This window comes from Pleurodeles waltl, chromosome 3_1 (genome assembly GCF_031143425.1).
Source record: "Pleurodeles waltl isolate 20211129_DDA chromosome 3_1, aPleWal1.hap1.20221129, whole genome shotgun sequence".
Taxonomy (NCBI): Eukaryota; Metazoa; Chordata; class Amphibia; order Caudata; family Salamandridae; genus Pleurodeles; species Pleurodeles waltl.
In genome coordinates this window covers 305,103,533-305,123,577 of record NC_090440.1, presented here as the reverse complement: position 1 = coordinate 305,123,577, position 20,045 = coordinate 305,103,533, and the positions used below count along the sequence as shown (strand labels likewise).

The following is a 20,045-nucleotide window of genomic DNA, read 5'->3' as shown; positions in this document are numbered from 1 at the left end:
TACGATTAGTAAGTCTATACTTCCCTAAATGCACTTACCTTTAGATATTCTGTCCTTGATATTCTTCTACAACAGTGTTCTGTGGGACCAATATTTAGTAGTTGTGAGAAACTGGGGCTGATTGCAGAGGCCCCATAACTTTTTGCCCCCATTTTCCACTTTATGCTGGTGTTTTCCTGACTCTGATGGTGCCCTGGGTACTGCTAACCAGTCCCAGGGCCTGTGCTCTGTGTAAAATGGATATGCAAATTAGGCTAATTATAATTGGCTAAGTTAACCTACCTATAAGTCCCTAGTATATGGTAGGGCATGTAGGTTTAGGGACCACAGCATAGGTGGTGCACACCTAGGTGCATTGCTGAGGTGCCCAGTGTCATTTTAAAAGCAAGCCTGCCTTGCTGGCTGCTTTTAAATTAAAGTTATATGCAAATTCGACTTTGGAATTAAAGGTACTTCCAAAGTCTTAAACTACCTTATTTTTACATATAAGTCACCCCTAAGGTGTGCCCTATGTGCCCCTAGGGCTGGGTGCCATGTAACTATAAGCAGGGACTTTATAAAAATAGATTTATAAGCCCTGGTGAGGTAAAAACAGCCAAATTCGATTTTCCCTCATTGAAGTAAATGGCCTTCATTGGCTAGAATGGGCAGACTTTATTTTAAATTTTAAAGTCTCCTTAAATGTTACATACCAAGAATTTGGTATCAAATTGATTGTTATAATAAATCCCACAACTTCCAGTTGTTGGATTTAATATAACCAGTTCAGGTAAAAAGTTTAGACTTTACCTAAAAAGTTGCCAATTTCAGCTCTGCATTGTTTTTGCTGCTGTGCTCTGATTGGCCAGCCTGCAGCAGCTTCTGTCAGGCTGCCTTGATGAGGTGTGAAGTGGCCAGGCTTCACACAAAGGAATCTGCTTGGGGGAGAGAATCTCCCCTCAGCAGATGGTGAGGCAGGAAGGGGGAGGGCTGCCAAACTGGTCTTCAAAGGCAGAGAAGGACATTTGCAGCACCCAGCAACACCCCCACATCCTGCAACCCCAGACAATTAGGTGCCCCCTTGATTAGATTAGGAGAGGGCAGGAGAGGGGTGTGTTTATGATTTTTAGCCACACCAGTGGGTGGGCTCAGCCAGATGTAACCTCCAAAAATCAGATTCATCCATGTTGGATTTTTAGAGACTGTTGCCTTCTGGGATGGATTTTTGCCACACTTCCCAGGAAGTGGTCATCACAGGGGGACGACCCTGTCCCTGATTGGAGAACCAGGGCCCCCCTGCTTTTCACCCAGGAGCAAGGATAAAACTGGCAGACCTGCACCCACGCCTCAGATCCCCTCCAGAATTCAACAAGAAAGGAACTAAAGAAGAAGAAGGACTGCCATGCTGGACCCCTGGCCTGCACCTGGACCCTGCACTCAGAAAGACTGCACCAGCTGCACACTTGGGCTTCACCACAAGAAGGACTTTGCCTGGCTTCCACTGGTTCAAGGAGGGACTCCCTGTTTGCTACAGGTGAAAAATTGCTATCCAGAGTCCCCTGCACCAACTCCTGAAAAAGTGACCAGCTGACCACTGTCCAGTGGCCAAAAAGGAGTTTGCGCCAGGTGCATTCTGGGAGTTGAAGTCCGCACTTCCCAAGGACCATCACAGAACTTCTGGACCCTTGGGGTGAGCTGTGGACCCCAAAAGAACCTTAAAAGAACATCTGGGTGAAGCCCCAGAAGTTTGGAAAAGATTGGAGAATTTTTTAAAAAAAGCTCCATAAAGTGACCGACCCGACGCGGAAATTCTAGCCGGCTTGCCTCAACCGCGACCCGGCCTGACTTCGTGGTTCGTTCCGGTAAAGAAAAACATCCAAAAAAGAGACTAAGTCTGAACGTAAAAAGTTGACCGGGACCTTCCAGCCATCGTATCCGAGAAGGGCTCCACGGACGTCGGATCAAGATCCAGGTTTACCCCGGTCGAAGGATTTTCATCTCGAAAAAACGACTAAGTCCGAAGGTAAAAATCACCACCGAGGAAACCGACTTCGCGTATCCGGACAAGGGCTCCAGGAGGTCGGATCCAACTGGCAGGTTCGTCCCGGGGAAGAAAAACATCAAAAAAGAGACTAAGTCAGAAGGTTACTTTTTAACCGAGGCCTCCCGCGACTTGTAGCCGTGCAGGGCTCCATCGCGGTCGGCCTGAAAGTTTGACTTTGCCCCGGTCCTGGTGCAACCAGATGACCCGATTGGCGCTTTTTGTTTCTAAGCGCTAGAAAATAATAATACTTTAAAAATTCATATCTCCGGTTCCCCTGAACCGATTTTAATCGTTTTTGTGTCATTTTAAAGATAAAAATATAAGCTATTTTTATAAATTGGTTTTGGATTTTTAAACTGTTTCCTGTGTTTTATTTAATTACTGTTTTGTGATATTTGAATGCTTTACACTTTGTCTCCTAAGTTAAGCCTTGACGCTCGATGCCAAGCTACCAAGGGTAGAGCTGGGATTAATTTACTGAGACCTAACTGTACTTATGTGGAGGTTTGTGGCTTGTTGCTAGGTGTAGGTACCTACCTGCCCTACCAATAATCCATTTTCCAACAGTAGTAGAAACAGTATTTGGGAAAGAATTCACCTTCAGAGCACAGCTTTAATGTTTGGTCATAGCTGTTTTTAAGGTATAAAGTCCTAGTCATTACATTTTTATTAACAAATCTACTTTATTCATCCTGGGGCGTATAAATAAAATCAATTCATAGTTAATTGCAGTGTTTCTAATTCTTATTTTCGGTTGCTGCATCACTTTAAAAAAAATAAAAGCACTGCAAAAACAGCTGTTCGCATTGTGTTGTTCTAGTGTGTTTGTGGTAAGATTTTACCATGAACTTTGCATTTGTGGTAAATCTTTACTATGAATGATGCGGAATTATGTCAAGTGGCATAATTCTGGGAATTTCAAGCACTATGCATAAAACAAAGTTATCTAAATTATGTGAATTGCGCCAGTGTAATTAACAATTCCCCCTGATCTAGATAGGTGCTATGTTAATTTATGTTAAAAAAAAAAACTTACTGAACAAAAACCTAATGGTTAAAATGTAATAGTTGGGTGTTGTAATGGGACACAGGCTAACGTTAAAAAATGTGAAAAACACAAAAATATGCCAATTATTGTTTAGTGAATCAACTATATCTTAGGCTTCCATCATGCATTGCTCATGACACACTTGTTAAATCACTCATGCAATGATGGGGATGCAAGTTTTAGGCAGATGATTAAATTATAGGTAGTATAATACAGTGTTTTTTAACAATAGCACAAGTATTGTTCCAACACTAAACTATGACATCAGTTTAACATTTGGTTTCTTCAGTGACTTTCTTATTTTAAATCTAAGTTAAAATCTCTGAACTTAACGAAACTACAACGTTACTTTAACCTTTGTTTTTTCCAATGATTTTTTTCCATCATAATCTAAATTGGATCAATGTCCAACCCCAGGTCCTGTTATGGCATCAGCAACATTTTTCTGCTATGTTGCAGCAGGCTAATCAAAGAGTGAGGTCTGTCAGTATCCTACTGGGTTCCATGGGACTCCACAGCCTCATACGAATGAAGACTCCTTCAGCCAATGGAATTTGAGTATTTTTAAAAAATTTCTCCTGTGTGACCCAAAAGTTCAGGTATTGCTAAGCATTCCAGCCAATTAATCCCTTCAAATGATAATTTCTCAAAAACTACTGAATAATTTTACAACCAGATAATGAAAGGCACGCTTTATAAGTAAAGTTCTAACACTGCCAAATTTGGTGTTCTGCTGTTTTTCTCTGTATCAGAGAGGAAATCAATATTATGGACCTCCGTTTCTCTTGTCTCCGGCTTGACAGATCAGAACAAAACTTTCCATAAAGAAACCAAATTGAGTGAGCATATTTTTGAAACTTTTCCTGCAGATTTTTCAAATGGTGCCATAGTTGTTAAAGGAACAAAAATGCCTTTCCCATGAAAATTGAGACCTAACTAGGACTACAGTGGCACTACTGTCACCAGTGTAAAATATATATGTAAACACATATTTACCAGTGCTCCCCAACACTGAAGGGGACTACTGATTTCCATGGCATACAGATTATATATATTGTATATTTCTACTTCTTCTTGCTTACATCAAGCATTATGGAATTGAGAATAGGATGTTACAAGTACTGTATTCACTCATGAGTTCGGATTGGCCCACAGAAATACCCCACAAAAGGATGATGGACAGAGTGCCGAAGCTTTTCAAACACTCACCTCCAGTAATAGATCTGGGTGAAATACACTGTTCTTTTGCTCTCCATGCCACCTCAGTTTGAACCCAGCCATAGGTAAATCAGTCTTGACCCTGCTCCCCCTGGTATCAGTCTAGCCCAAACCGTCAGGCCAGGTTCTCACTGGATCATAAACAAGCATCCTCACACTGGTTTCATGGTATCACCTCCAATTATCCATGCTACCTTGAGTCCAGTGGTCCAGCGAGCAAGGGACCCACCTCTGAGCATAACCTCCCCACTTAGGGTGACTTTAGCAACACAAAAGGATGATGCAGCTCACCCCCAGTCACAGATCTGGGTTACATCCATCATTCATTTGCTCGCCAGGCCACCCCAGTTTGCATCCAGCGATATGCAGACCAGTCTTGACCCTGTTCCCCATGGGAACAGTCAAGCCAGTACTGCCAGGCCAGGACCTCCATGGAATGGAAACAAATATCCTGGGATTGGTTTCAGGGTATCACCCCTCACTAGCCAGGCAGGCTTGATTACAGTGGCACAGCGAGCAAAGCAGTTCGGGCTGGAGTTTTCCCATGGGGAGCAGGGTCCACACTGATTTGCATATGGCTGGGTCCAAACTGGGGTGAGGTGGCAAGCAAATTAATGATGGGTTAAACCCAAATCTGTGACTGGGGGAGAGTGTTTGAAAAGTTTCCACATTCCGTCCAGCATTTTATTTTGTGGTGTTGCTATGTGTGCCCTAAGTGGCTAGGGTATGCCCAGACGTGGGTCCCTTGCTCCCTGCGCTACTGGATTCAAGCTGGACTGGCTGATGAGGAGTGATACCCTGAAACTAGTCTCAGGATGCTTGTTTCCTGTCCAGGCAGGACCCAGCTTGGCATTTCGGGCTGGACTGTTCCCATGGGGAGCAGGTTCAAACTGAATTGCATATCCAAACTGGGGTGATGTGGCAAGCAAAATAGCAATGGATCAAACCCAGATCCTTGACTGTGAGTGAAGGTTTGAAACGTTTCAGTACTCCCTCCATCATTTTGTTTAGTGGTATTGCCAGCGAAATTACCTCCTTAAAAATGTCATGGTTGTTCAGCAAAGAAGCATGTTGAGCCATGATCAAGGCATTTCAGGTGCTTTATAAACCCTCACATGTAATTATAGGAAGTCAGGAAAAAATGCCCAGCACCTGTACATCCAGCAACCACCCCTACTATGGTGCTTATTTGAGTTCAAACAGAAATGCCATGAAGCTTCTGGCCAGGCATGGTCTCGCACAAACCTTCGCATGGTGCTGTATGCCTGGATCTTCACAGATACCATTCTACTGGGGGAATCATGATCTGCTGACACAGACTGAAATGAATTTGCTGATTGAACTATTGTTATTACTGCATAACACTACATGAATGTAATTAGCCTTGAGAAATGAAAAAAATGCAAAATGTTAGACTGCAGGAAATTGACACCCCTGCTTCCCCCAACTGCCAGAGCCGCTTTAGTCCCGAATGGCAGGGAAGAGACGCTGCAAAGCTGCTGAACCACCTATTCGATGCCCAGCGTCAGTCACTTCCTAAGAAGAGTAACTCCGCCAGGGCAAGGGATGCAACCACACATTGGGGGTCTGATACCTCGAGCAAAAGCAGAGATGCGGTGGAGCAGCAAGAGCCATCTAGCAGCAATGCACGTTTTGTAGTTGGTAGCCATAGAAAATATTTACTACATTATGGAGCATTAAACTGCTCAGGGGTCAAAAATGCTCAAAAAACACCCAGCCAGGCGACCATTATGGCAAGGATGGATCGATGATGCTAAGGAAGCCAAAAACAGGTTTAGAATAGCAATCACTTTTAAACTGTTACTCACAGAAAAACATGCACCGTTTTTATCTTTGTTTTACATATTGCTCCGAGGGTCTGAATCTTTCCTTTGCTATCTACTGCTGCACACCTTTAGACCGTCTGATTGACCAATGGCCAGTGCTTAGTTTATATAAAAAAATAATAATAAAAGAAACGCGCTAGGATCCTACTGCAGCTTGCCACGGACAGCGCAGCCACTGGCCATACCTACACAACTACTAACCAAAACACATTTTTGACGTGGGGGTATTAGGCCACAGACTATTCCAGACCCCGAAAGCTGTAAGAATGACTGGTAAACTGGCTATTTCTGCAGGGCTACAATTCTGCATCATAACTGCTGAGTCATCGCTGCTATCCGAATATGCTTAAATATTCACACACAAGTTTTTTGTGAGTAATATAAACTTTTAAGTTCATTTGCGTTTGGCATAAAAGGTTCAACCAGTATGTTAAGTGCGCAAATAAAGTGCTCAATAGCTCATCTACAATTAATTACTTAACGCCTGAAATGGGGCTACTGTAGTAGTTTACAGCATGTTTGTGTTTCACTTACCCTGTGTAGGAGAGCTCAGGTCACACGGCAACTCCTCATTTTGTTCCGATTTTGGCAATATCGGTTCATCAATACCCTCCTTCTCAGCGCTGTCGACTGGTAGGGTGTTGGTGGAAACATTTCTCAAGGTTTCCACATGCCTTTGAACTTCTCCAAGAAGAACGGCTTGTATCGCCTCAGCAGCCTGCCAAGAGGAAGATATGTGCTTATCACGAAGGTACAGATTTATGTTCAGGTAAAGATTTCACGTTATTTCGTAAAAACGCTAAATGTAAGAAATGCAATTAATTTTAAGTCTGTCTAGATTTGACAAATATGAATATTTAAACAGTCTCCTACGTGAATACTGTGCTTATCGCACCCAACACAGGGCTCATGCCAATTCCCAAGTATGGAAATAAAATGAGGAAAAATAGACATATTTGTACGAAAAATGGGTTTTTCGTTGGGGAGGATAAGAGTCCTTCCCAAGTAGTACCTCTCATTAAATTTAACAAGCATATACATTTCTGAGTTAAGAAGTTGGGGATGTCATAGTTAAGGTCAATGTTGTTAAGTAATATTTACCAATGTATTTAATTTTCGTCCTGCATTACAAAGGCAGCAATGATTAAAACCGTCACGAAACTGTGGGGAGCCCAAAAGTGAATTGTCTGTTTTATGTAAAAATACACCTTTGCACCAACAATGTTACCAAAAGCCAATTACTGGAGTGAACTAATCCAGTATATTTTTGCATGTGGAAAATGATCTCGCCACCAAATGCGTTCATGCCTCTTGCTGCCAACACTAACCTTCTGTCACTGCCTCTGTAAACGATGGTGCTGAAGGCCGACTTCTATTCACTCTTGCTTTCGTGAGAAGGTACACTTTGCTTAGGGTTGTATCAAATGAGCAAGTATATTTCTTATAGTCTTCACTTGGGGATTGCCTGTCTGAGTCCATGGTGGGAACCAGTGCTTAATTTGAGCTGGTGGATCCTGGTGGAGAGCACCGGCACTTATTTTTCTACATCAGGCATTAACTGCGAGCAAAGACATATATGGGAAAGACGGAGGAAGAGAATGACGGAAAAACGTCACAAGGGGAGTAAGCAGAAAGCTGCAAGAGTGAGCTGAAAGGCAAGGAGTGGCTGTAAATAATTTGAGAGGCCTGAGATGGATTAGTATTATGGTGCCTCAGTGTTCTGTGCTCGCACTTTTAAATCCAGCAGCTGCGAGTTTCAGAGGAGAGCTATGTTCGCCAGCGCGTTTTTATTTACAAATTAAGCACTGGTGGAGACGACAGTGATTGGAGCAATTCTGGGATCAATAGTTTACCCCAAACAGGAGACAGCTGCGAGCCTTGTGATGTAGAATGTGTCAGAGTGTAAAGTGTAGTACGTGCCACAGAAAAGGTTAACTATATGGTGATACGTCCAGACCGGAGAATTCCTTTCTCCACTCTAAGAACCCACTTGGACCAAAAAGTAGGACGAGGGCATGGTATTTGACTTGGATGGAGACAGTTACACACTACCACAGATCCATTGAGGCCATCCCCTCAACAAATGTAGAGGCAGCCTGACTCAAAGAGGGTTCTGTTACTTTGTTAAAATCATTTAACACTATAAACTTGGAGTGTGAGACCGCATAGGGAGTAGGTGGTATTGGAAGGTGTTGATAAATGAACCCAGTGGGATAGGAGGACAATATCAGAGACTACCACTCATAATAAGCAACAACTTTAAAGAAATATTGAACGTTGAAATCCCGGCAGGCAAAAATCTCATGCAAGTAAAGTTCTCAAATGGTGCAGTTGTACTCGCTATAATAGCAACTCCTCTGCTGCATTTGTAGAGACATGGCCAGTGCAGTACAGTGAAACCATCCAGGTGCAGCTGAGAGATATCTGGCTGTGAGGCAGAGAACCACGTTTCCATCTGGAAAATAACTTCTTCGCCCTGAATAAGATGCTTGTGGATCTCTACAGCATGCTTGACAACCAAATTTGTACTAATTAGGGCTGACTTCAAAGAGCCAATGACATGCCATCTATTGCCCATGCCTTTTATGCTTCCCAAGACCTTCGCAAATTTAACCCTTGCATTTTCTCCTGCCCTCATGAGAGCTACTAAAGGGAAAAAAGGAGCAACATTAATTCTGGCTTTTCCAGATTTAGCCATCATCACTTGAATTAGGTGCTCTGGCAAGTTGTGTGACCTAGTGGGCAACAATAGAACTCTCCCGCAGTACTCATCTCTCTTGACCTGGTGTGCCTTTAGATTAACTGCTTTTAACACCCATTTATTTTATTTATTTTTTGTCTAAATACCTTCACAAATGCATCCCTTGTTAGCAATTTACTTTATTTGGTATTAGTTCTCTTTCTACAAGGGGACTGCTTTTCAGTGCTGTCGTTTGTGCCCTGCCCTAAAAATGTACTGGTATAATTGGTTTCACTCAATTAGTCTATTTAATCTTCCTTTAAGGCCATGGTAGATAGAACAGGAAACATACCAAAGATTAAGAGTTAAATATTAAACATGGGCTGCAGGGTGTATTTATACCACCCACATATATGATGAAAACTTGTGGCAACCAGAAGCATCTCTGTGCTCTTGCTGAGTTACAGATAATCATACTGCACTTGATAAAACAATACCTTTGTTGTGTAGAAACATCTATGTTTATATTTTTAATGTCATCCCTAAAAGGTGCCTTGTAAGCCCATAAGGCAGCGTGCCAAATCTATATATAGACAATGGCACATTATATATTTGAAGAGTCTACCCTAACCATGAATATAGGCTTAAAAGCTACTTTCCCTGAATAGATTCTGATACATGTGCAATAGGACAGGCTTAGGTGTGACTAATATATTTATTTTCTATCCTAGCTCCTGAAAATGCTAGAACAATTAATAGTTATTTCTGATTTATTGATCAAAAAGTAACTTTATAAAACTGTACTTTGGGCAGCTGAGCCAGAACTGGCTTAAATTCCATTCTGTCACAAATCACACTTCCGAGCTGGGATATACAACATTGACTAGAAAAGTTAACAGTTCTGGCTGAGAAGACAATAGCCTGTCTCTGATCCTAGGAAAATGGAGAGGTGTTAACTACTGAACAATTAGCACCTGGGAGGAGTGTAGAACCATGGACAGACCAAAGGACATCTTTAATGATTGTTCTTTTGAGGTGCTGATCCAAAATGAAGCTGGCAAGATCTGCTTCCATTCATTTACAGAGCTTTCTTACACACTTTGGTTCCAATCCCAGCAGGAGGGGAAACAAGCAGGTCAGCTTCTCTTAAGACATGGAGAGACCTGCCTAGTAACAGAAGGGTTCTGTCATATTGAAACAGGGCTATGTTTACAGTGAGGGAAAGATGAGGTGCTAAAAAGGAGGTGGGGGACTGTGATAAAGTAGCCAGGATTACGTAGGTAGAAATCATTAGATACTGGATAGCACACAGGATGAGACTGCCACCTTAACACTACCTCCTCAGAATATTCCTGGTCCTTGGAAGACCTCACTGATGAAAAAGGACCCCCTGATATAAAGAAAACTCCCAACACCTGCTGAAAGAAGAGAATGCAATGGCTCTTGATTCCTGATAGCATGTACATACTGCAACTATCACAGGATCAGTGGTTGACATGTTGTTTGCCTGCTCCAGAAACAAAAGGTAAAAGAAATTCTGACTCCAATAGGGCCCAGATGACAAGAGAGGACTAACAAATGTCAGGAGCCCAAGTTGGAGAGAAATGTAGCACCCAGAAGCCTGTTCATGATGACCTGAGGCTGTAGGATAGACTAGAGAGAACTTTTCCAGCAGATGGAGACAAGTGGGACTTTATCAACCTCCACAGAACCTGGCCAAGGTGTTGATGCTTTCCTAGGAAGACAGGCAGGAAAATCAGTTTTGACCCACTTTGAGCATTTTGGAGCACTGGAACAGGTTCAGTGGGACCTCATGATAAAAGTATCCAGCCTCAAGGAACCCTGCCCATCTGCAGCTTCCAGCCTTCCACCACTGGAGATGTTTCAAACTAAAAGATGACCGAGGGCAGATGTATGAAGCATTTTGAGGTTGCAAGGACTACAATTCAGTTAGTCATAGTGTTTGCAATGAGAAAATGTGTTTTTCAAATGTACTAAACTCATTCAGTAATTCAGTACAATGTTACTGAATTGCTATATGGTTTAGGAAACCATTTGTATAAAACATTTGTATTTGGGGCACCTCTTTCTAATAGCGACTTCTTATGGCATGTAGTAATGATTTGTGACCAAATGAAAAATAAATATTAATACTTTACCATCTACTTAAAGGTAGTCTTAATCCATTAGCAAATGGGAAGGAGTCCTTAAGAAACCTTTCCCCCTTTGCATATGGTCAAAAAACAAACATTTTTTGTAGTAGTTAGTGTTCTAGGGGGCTGCTGCATACTCCTAAAAAGTAGTTTTAAAAATGCATTCTGTTTTCCTTTAAGAAAAATCGGCTGCATTAAAAAAAATAATGTCTGTCATGCTGGTCTGCTGATCCCAGCAGTCCACTAGCCCTGTGATTGCAGCAAATCATACTGGGCTGTAATTTGCGAACTATCTTATTAATATTCATGAGGTAGGTCGAAATGCTACCCACTGTGGTACTGTATTTTGTGAACAAACTTTTTAGGACACAGGATTAGCAAGAAGTTGGTGCACAACTTGTGAATACTTTTTGCAAATCCTATCTTAATACATCTGTCCCTAACACCTAAGGACAAACCTTGGATTAGTGCAAGAATGCAAATCTAGCCATCCTGCAGAGTGATCTTGGCTCCTACGAAATCCAGCTATGTACCACTCTGAGATTTTGGCATCAACACCAATGGCTTCAACAGCAGTTAGAGAATACAAATCAGACTTAGCGAGACCCTCAGCGGCATTAGCCGTAGTCCTTGCCCAGCTGCTTGATTTTTGACTTACATGTCAGAGGCTTAGTCAGAAGGTAAAAACATTCACTAGGATGAATGGCTTAGTGTATCTGACCCCTGGTCCCAGCCGGTCAGCATAAACTACAGTTTTTCAATGACTTTAATTGCTAGTGCTTTTTGCTTTAAACCCCCCCAAAAAATCCTAATTCGATTTATTGATTTTGTTGTTTTGTTTATTGTTTTATTATTTATTATATTATTTTTATTTCTCTCTCTTTTTTAAATTGGTTAGGTAACTTTACTGTGTTATTTTCTTGACCTTACAAATTGTTGGGACTGTTTGAATGTAACACGTTTCTGAGGGATACCTGCTGCTTGTTCTATAGATGTCAGGGGGTTGAAAACATATTCTCCAAGAACTGTAGCTTGGCCTAACCCTATTGTGTTTAATAGGTTGGTAGGGCTTTCCCTTTCCCAAATTAATACAGCAATTTCTGTCACCAACACATCAATGAACGGTAAAATGCATCTCACAAATACTGTAAAAGCAACAGCAATCACCATTTTAACTTACAATGTCATTCATTTATTTAATTGAACTGTCTCAAAAAAATGCACAATGTCGTGCCACTGCTTTGCATGACTGTATTATTACAACAGACAACATTTCTTCCTACCTGTACTGGCTGATCTCTCCAGGAAGAAAAAAGAGTCACCACAGGCACATTTTCAAAATCATTAAATACGGATCCATTTTTATCTAAAAATAAATAGGACAAATTACCAATATTTACTTGGAAACACACATTGCGCAGATAGGACTGGATAGTGAGTACGTTTCTTTTATTTCTAGTTTAAACATATGACCTATGATCAGCTGTGCTTATGAATAAAAGGTAGCCTACACATAAAATATTCTTCTTGATTACTTAAATAGACCTTTTCAACACTTTACTTATTTTTTTCTTCATATCATGAAGTAATTTTTCATCCTTGCAAAGTTACAACCCAGTTCTAGTTTAAAAGATGTTTGGTTATTTAGTAAACCAAGGTGTTTCATTCAGATTTCTAGTTGACACATACTATAAAATAGTATGAAGGACCTGACTGGTACCAGAGAGTAGAACACAAATTTGCTCACCCTGTTCCTTTTAAAGACGATACAAACCGTTTCCACATCTCTCTTTTAGGCAGGACCTGCTTCTTTAAGAACAACCTGGAAAGAAGTCTCATACAGAAGCTGCAACATTGAATTCAAGTTCTGACTGTTATCGGTCTTCCACCTTTCTAGTTCCCTCCATTATGTTTGCAATTTACTTTCTGAGAAGAGTGACTCCTGTGGCATTGTCATGTAATTCTCGTATTGAAACAGAGCTTCTAAACTTTTACAGATACGTTTTTGCCATAATAACAAGACCCTGGCTCCTTGATAAGATATTTATCAGTTGAAAATTATTATTGTTACCGAAATAAATGGTTCTTGTATCCCCTGAACACCTATAATGCCTCTGATTTTCTTCACAAATTAGTATTTTTGTTGTATCCTAGTAACTAGTCCGGGGTTGTTTGAACGTGGGTTTTGGAATGTTAGGGTTTGAAGTACGAGGGACGGGGGAACGGAAAGAAAGATGGTGGAGCCGGATGTGTCTTTAGCCCTGTCAGGGGTTGTTCCTGTTTACTTGAATAAAGAAGACTTGTCACATTCATGGTTGGCATCGCTTGTTCATATTTACCTAACAACTTAACATTGGCGACGAAGGATGGGATGTCTGAAGAAAACCTTGAAATTCGCGTCTACGTCAACCCCTGCCAATCCTCGGTAGTAAGAGAAGAAGAAGCGCAGCATTTGTACGCAGGTCCGGGTAGTACAGCAGATGCCGAACAGGAGTAATATCCAGCAAGGTGTCATTTTGAAGATAAAAGAGCGGATGGTCTAAAGCGACATAATTCTAGTATGCCGCGTCAAATAAGGTGTGTGTCATACGCGTGCAACAAGGGGCATGTTGATTAGTTGTGATAAAATCTTACCGGGTTTCTGTGGAGGGCTCGAGAGACCGCGCGTGCAGCAAGTGAGGAGCAGTGACGGTTGTTGGGTGACGTCATCACGCCAACAACGCTACAGCGGGACGTGGTGTGTGCACGCAGGTAGCCACGGCAACAGCCGTAACAAGGAAGATTGGTGATATAAACAGAATTGATTTCACGACAGCTACGCTACAGCACCGACAGCGTTACGTGGTGGTGTATGCACGCAAGCAACCACAGCATCGGCTGTAGAAAGAGAGAGAGACTGGTGAGATAAACAGATTTTTTTTTTTTTTGCAAAACCGTTTAAAAGAAAAGAAAAACGACACAGACAAGGGAGTTTCATAAGTTGTGTATTTATAAAGCGCAGCATGGATATGTCATCTATTTTGGCGCCAGTGAAATTTTTACAGAGTCCAGGTCCACCATGTATGGCATGGGAAGACTGGCGCGAAGCTTTTGAGACATATTTGGAGGCAATTGGAGGAGTTGCTTTCGAACCTTTGCGCAAGTTAGCTATTTTAAAACATTGTTTGGGTGTCGAAGGTTGGAGAGTACTAAAAACACTACCAAGACCCAGTCGTAATGTCTCCTCAAATGTAGATGGTGAGGGAGATGATGACTCATCATCACCGTCTGACAATTTCAGTGGTGATGAATACAGTGTAGCTATGAAAGCATTAGATGACAATTATGGCTGAAAAGTCAGTGTAGTTGTTGAAAGACACAAAAAAAATTCCAGGATTCAAGCACATGGAGAAACCGTAGAGCAATACATTGCCGAATTGAGAACATTAGCTGCGTCGTGCAAATTTAGAGAATTGCAAGAAGAACTGATTAGAGACCAATTCATAAACAAAACAAACAACTCCAAAATTCAAGAACGGCTATTGGAATTGAAGGATCCCTCGCTACAAAAGACGATCAATATTGCAAGACGTATAGAGAAGACTTCTAAGTACTTATCTGAACTTAATCTTAAAGAATGCAAAAGTGTAAGCTGTTCAAAAGAGGTGAACGTTATCTCCAGGTCAAATAAAGGGGATGTTGTAAAGTGGGATAGGAAAAAAGAAAGGGAATGTTATAGGTGCGGTAGCAGTAACCATACTGCGGAGGCTAGCAAATGTCCTGCTATATTGGTGAAATGTTACCAATGTAAGAAGATAGGGCATTTTGCACGTGTATGCAAGTTGGGGCGAGTGCAGAAACAGCGACAAAAACTTTCGGTGAACAGCATCAAGGTGTGTGATGATACACAGTATAATGTGGATGATGTGGATGAAGGTGAGAATGAAGATGAAGGCAACGTTGAGGTATTGACAGTAGAAGAATATGTGGCGGCAGTTGAAGATAATTACACCCCTCCGAAGTGTGTGGTCAGGATAAATGATAAAATGGTGGAAATGTGGGTAGATTCATGTTCTCCGTACACCATTGTGAGTAAACAAGTGTGGAAAGAGTTATGGTGTGGTGAACTCAAGCCCACGAATATCAAACCTGTAGGATATTGTGGGGACAAGTTACCTCTAATTGGTTACATAATGTGTACTATAGTTTTCAAGGAAAGGAGTGCAAAGGTACCTGTTTATGTGGTAGAACACGGGAAGAGTCTGTTGGGGTGGTGTGAACAGAAATCTTTGGGAATGATATTGAATCCTAACCATCCTGATCAAGTGTTAGTAGTAAATGATGAAGAAAAGAACAAATGGCGGGGAAGGTTTCCCAGTTTGTTTTCAGAGAATTTGGGTTGTTTGAAAAAATTTGAGCATCGAATTGTAGTCAGGACGGGTAGCTCTCCTAAGATACATAGAGTAAGGAACGTACCATTTGCTGTGAGATCACAATTAAAAGAGGAGTTGATGAGATTGTGCAAGGATAAAGTTATTGAGCCTATCGAGTCGTCAGAATGGCTTAGTCCCATTGTTTTGGCATGTAAACCGAACGGAAAATTACGCATGTGCATAGATTTGAGAGATCTCAACAAGTGTATTTTGGTAGATCGTCATCCATTACCACACATCAATGAACTATTGTCATCTGTAAGGGGGGCTAAGTATTTTTCATCCATCGATCTGTCGAATGCGTACCACCAAGTACGATTACACCCATCATCTAAGAAATTAACGTCTTTCATTACTCCTGAGGGCATGTTTCAGTGTGTTCGTATGCCATTTGGATTGGGATCAGCGTCCTCAGTTTTTCAAAGAATTATGAATAGTATTTTATCAGGAATTGAGAAAGCTGTTGTGTTCCAAGATTATATTTTGGTATGGGGTAAGGATATAAGCGACCACAATGAAATGTTGAATAGCGTTCTGAAAAGATTACAAGATTCCGGTCTTACCATCAGTGCGGATAAATGCAAGTTTGGTGTTAAGCAGATAGAGTATCTTGGTCACACGTTATCTGAAGATGGTGTGAGGCCAAAGAAAAAATTGCTTGATGCCATTAAAAATGCGCCAGCTCCGGGGAATACGGAGCAACTACGATCGTTTCTGGGTCTGGCAGAATATTATTCCAAATATGTTCCACAATTTGCCGCAAAAGTACATGTTTTGAGAACACTGATGAAATCAAGGGTTCAGTTTGTTTGGTCAAGGGAGTGTCAGGAAGCTTTTGACTTAGTAAAAAGGGAGATTTCAGAATCTGTAAGTCTTAAACCATTTGATCCCAATGATCAGTCTATCATTGCAGTAGATGCTAGTGCATATGGACTTGGTGCGGTGTTGATGCAAAAAAAGAAGGGTCAAGAAAGAGTGGTAGCCTTTGCATCGCGCACTCTTAAAGGAGCGGAGGCTACGTATTCTACAATTGAGAGGGAAGCACTGGCTTGTTGGTGGGGTGTCAATTACTTCAAAATATATGTATGGGGCAATCGGTTTGAGGTTAGAACAGATCACAAACCCCTAATTGAAATATTTTCCACTAAAGGTGCCGGCAATGCCACTCCTAGGATAGCTAAGTGGATGTATCGTTTGCAATATTATGATTTTGAGCTGACTTATGTGCCGGGTTTGATTAACAGGTATGCCGATTGTTTGTCGCGCATTCCTTTACAGGATGTTGAGGGAGATGAGGAAGAAGTCAATGATGAAAAATGGGTAGTGGCCAGTATTAGTGAATCGTGTGGAGGCAGCATAGGAAGGGAAGAGTGGGTGAAAGCATTGAAGGAAGATGAGGATTTGAGCATGTTGTGCGACAGTATTGTGAATCCCACTAAGTCACGCAATTCCAAGGAGGGGCGAGGTGAATATAGTAAATTATGGCCAGAATTATCTGTGATTGATGGGGTCTTGAGAAGAGGTGGAAGATTAGTGGTACCCATGGGCCTGAGAGAAAAGCTGGTGAGTCTATTACATGAAGGTCATGGTGGTATGACTGGAATGAAGAGAAGAGCGCGGGTAGATTTTTGGTGGCCGGGTATGGACAAGGATATAGAGAGATGTGTTCGCAACTGCATAGCATGCATGTGTAGTGACAAATCCCATGAGGTAAGACAATCTTTTATATCGGGCACTAAATTTCCGGAAAAACCCTGACAGAAGGCAATTGACATTTGTGGGCCGTTCGTTTCCAAAGGTATAATGGGAAAATATGCCTTAGTATTGGTAGATTACTTTTCTAAGTGGCCAGAGGTGGCATTTGTGAGTGATGTGAAAACTGACAGTGTGATTGATTTTTGTGAAGAGGTATTCCGTAGGGAAGGTTATCCTGAGTGTGTAGTGTCTGATAATGGTCCACAATTTGTGTCCGAACAGTTCAGGGACTATTTGAAGGACTTGAAGATGGAACATTATACTACTGCTGTATACAATCCTAGGGAGAATGGTCTTGTAGGGAGATTTAATAGGGTGTTGAAAGAGTGTGTTCAGTTGAGTGAAGAACAAGGTATGAATTGTAAAGAAGCGGTCAAAGAAATGATGTGGAGTTATCGTAATACCCCTCATGCTGCTACTGGCGAAACTCCTTTTTCCCTGTTGAAAGGGAGGGTAGCAGGTACCAAATTAACACCACCATGGATGAACAGAGCTAATGTTAAATTGTTTGATAGAAAAGAAATAGAGAAGAGGGTTAAAGAGTATCAGGACAAGTATGTCAACAAACACAACGACTGCGTGGGAAGAAAGCATGGTTTGTTCAATGGTGGAGACTGGGTTAGGACATGGGTACCGAGTAGTCAAAGGAGGAGTTTGTCTAAATGGTCTAAACCCAAACAAGTTGAGGTTGGGATAGGAAACAGCGTGTGGTTAAGTGATGGTAAGAAATGGAATGTACGAAAGGTTACTAAGTGTGGTGAGGAGGAGTGTAAAGTGAAGGATGTGGCAAGTAATGAAGGAAGGCAAAATTTAGTGGATGGTAATGTGAGGAAAAGCAGGAGATCTACAAGCAAACCATCGTGGATGAGAGAGTCTTACGTTGCTAAGCCGGTTAAATAACTAGCTAGGTTCATTTGGGGGTGCCTGTGTTTAGAGGAATATGTGTCTTGAGTATAATTGCATTTAGAGCTATATAATTGTTTATTTCAATCTTATTAAAAAAAGAAAAAAATAATAATAGTAATAATTATAATGATAAGTTGTTGAAGGGGGGAGATGTGTTGTATCCGAGTAACCAGTCCGGGGTTGTTAGAACGTGGGTTTTGGAATGTTAGGGTTTGAAGTACGAGGGACAGGGGAACGGAAAGAAAGACGGTGGAGCCGGATGTGTCTTTAGCCCTGGCAGGGGTTGTCCCTGTTTACTTGAATAAAGAAGACTTGTTACATTCATGGTTGGCATTGCTTGTTCATATTTACCTAACAACTTAACAATTTTCATGTCAGTGCTTCCTCTACATAGAACATCTAAGGACCTTCTTTGCCAAGGGGAATACGATTTTCTTCTAATGTTGCCAGCCTTGTAAATCAAGACACTTCTTCTCATTCTGTACTGACAGTCTTTTCTGCTGAGTTATATTTTCAGCTTACATTTACCTTTATTTTAAAAGGAGATGAGAGCAAGAAGTTGTTTGAAGATGTCATGTAATCTCTTTTAATATTGGCCAGGGTATACGTGTTATTTGCACAGGTATTCTGGATATGCCAATGAGCTCTGTGACAGATATGATTCATGACTGGTAGAACATCATTTATTTTTGCTATTCTTCCCTGAAGACAACTAATCTGCTGATTTAACAGAATTTGGTTCCACATGGGAATTCCCTCTCATTCTTTTGTTCCTTGCAGACTGATCGTATTCCATAAAAGTCTACAGTAACTTCCTATTCTGTGTTCATTTGCATTCATTTTAACACCTCACCTATCATCGGGGCAGCATGTGTGTCAAATATGACCAGGCTGCTCTTCTGCACTCCTATTGATGCCTGGCTGCACACATTTAGTAGTATACTCCATTTTGAAAATTACTACATTTTTGTGGCAGCAGAAAATGCTGGAACGTTTCAAGAGTAGGGTGAACTATTGAACTATTAAACACAATTGTGGACCAAGATAAATATAAACAGAAGTATCCAAAGCTACACTGGCACTTACTGAAAGATATCAGCTTCCATTTGTATTTAGTTTTTTGTATAGTAGCTAATAATGGCAGACAATAGTTCCTCCACTATGACTACACTGTAGCTACACTAATTATGAGCATGTGAATAATTATGACTTGCTAAATTACCCTTTCAGGTTAGAGGTGTAGTCTGTTTACTCTTTCTAGGGATCACATGAAGAGCAAACCATTTGTTTATAGAATAAGACTCAGTTTGCTCTGAATATATTGTAGACATGTTAGCAGAATGGCATTCTACTATCTTAACTTCCCCTGGTCTAATTACCTATCTTAATTATATGACTTTACTTAGCTACGTGTTGTGCCCAAACTATCAGGAAAAATCCTAACCTCCGTGATTGGTATTGATCACAACCATTTCAGTTTTGCCTTTGTTGAGGCACTGGATACTAGGATCGCGTTTTCATTATTTGAGACAGGCAATAACACAACCCTTTAAAGAAACACATTCTAGAAATATTTATGGGTGTCATTAGCAGTCATTCCAAATGTCCTGAAATAAAGTTTAAGCCAGGCTGTATTTATTTAAATAAAGAAGTAACCAGGACAGGTATGTTAACATTTGCATTTGTTATTAAATTCTGGCAAGAAAAAGGAGTCCTCACAGATATAATCTCCTCATTTAAATACAACACAACCTATCACACATGCTTAACTATACTTGATTATTGATATGAGAATACAAGAATGACAGGTTTCACCTCTTATGCAGAAGTATCAGAACACGGCCTCTTTGCTATGCAAGGTTTGCAGTAATCTATATTGGATGTTAAAAAGCCATAGCCAGTCCCACTATTAAGGCGTAGCCCAAACAAGGTGACCAAGAACAAAGAATGTGGGTATTTTATGTGTAACCTATCCTGTTTCACCTGCCTTTGTTTAGCCTCTG

At 41.1% G+C, this 20,045-nt stretch overlaps 1 protein-coding gene across 2 annotated transcripts in view; it reads right to left on the bottom strand.

Moving 5' to 3' along the window:
• The window catches only part of WDR72 (WD repeat domain 72), an 896,838-nt gene that overhangs the window by 319,992 nt on the left and 556,801 nt on the right, over positions 1 to 20,045 (bottom strand). For both annotated transcript variants that reach the window (XM_069222448.1, XM_069222449.1), the window contains 2 exons: positions 12,253 to 12,335; positions 6,671 to 6,854 (listed from right to left, as the gene is read on the bottom strand). In XM_069222448.1, the coding sequence (XP_069078549.1) occupies positions 6,671 to 6,854; positions 12,253 to 12,335 (267 nt within the window). The remainder of the gene's footprint in view (positions 1 to 6,670; positions 6,855 to 12,252; positions 12,336 to 20,045) is intronic.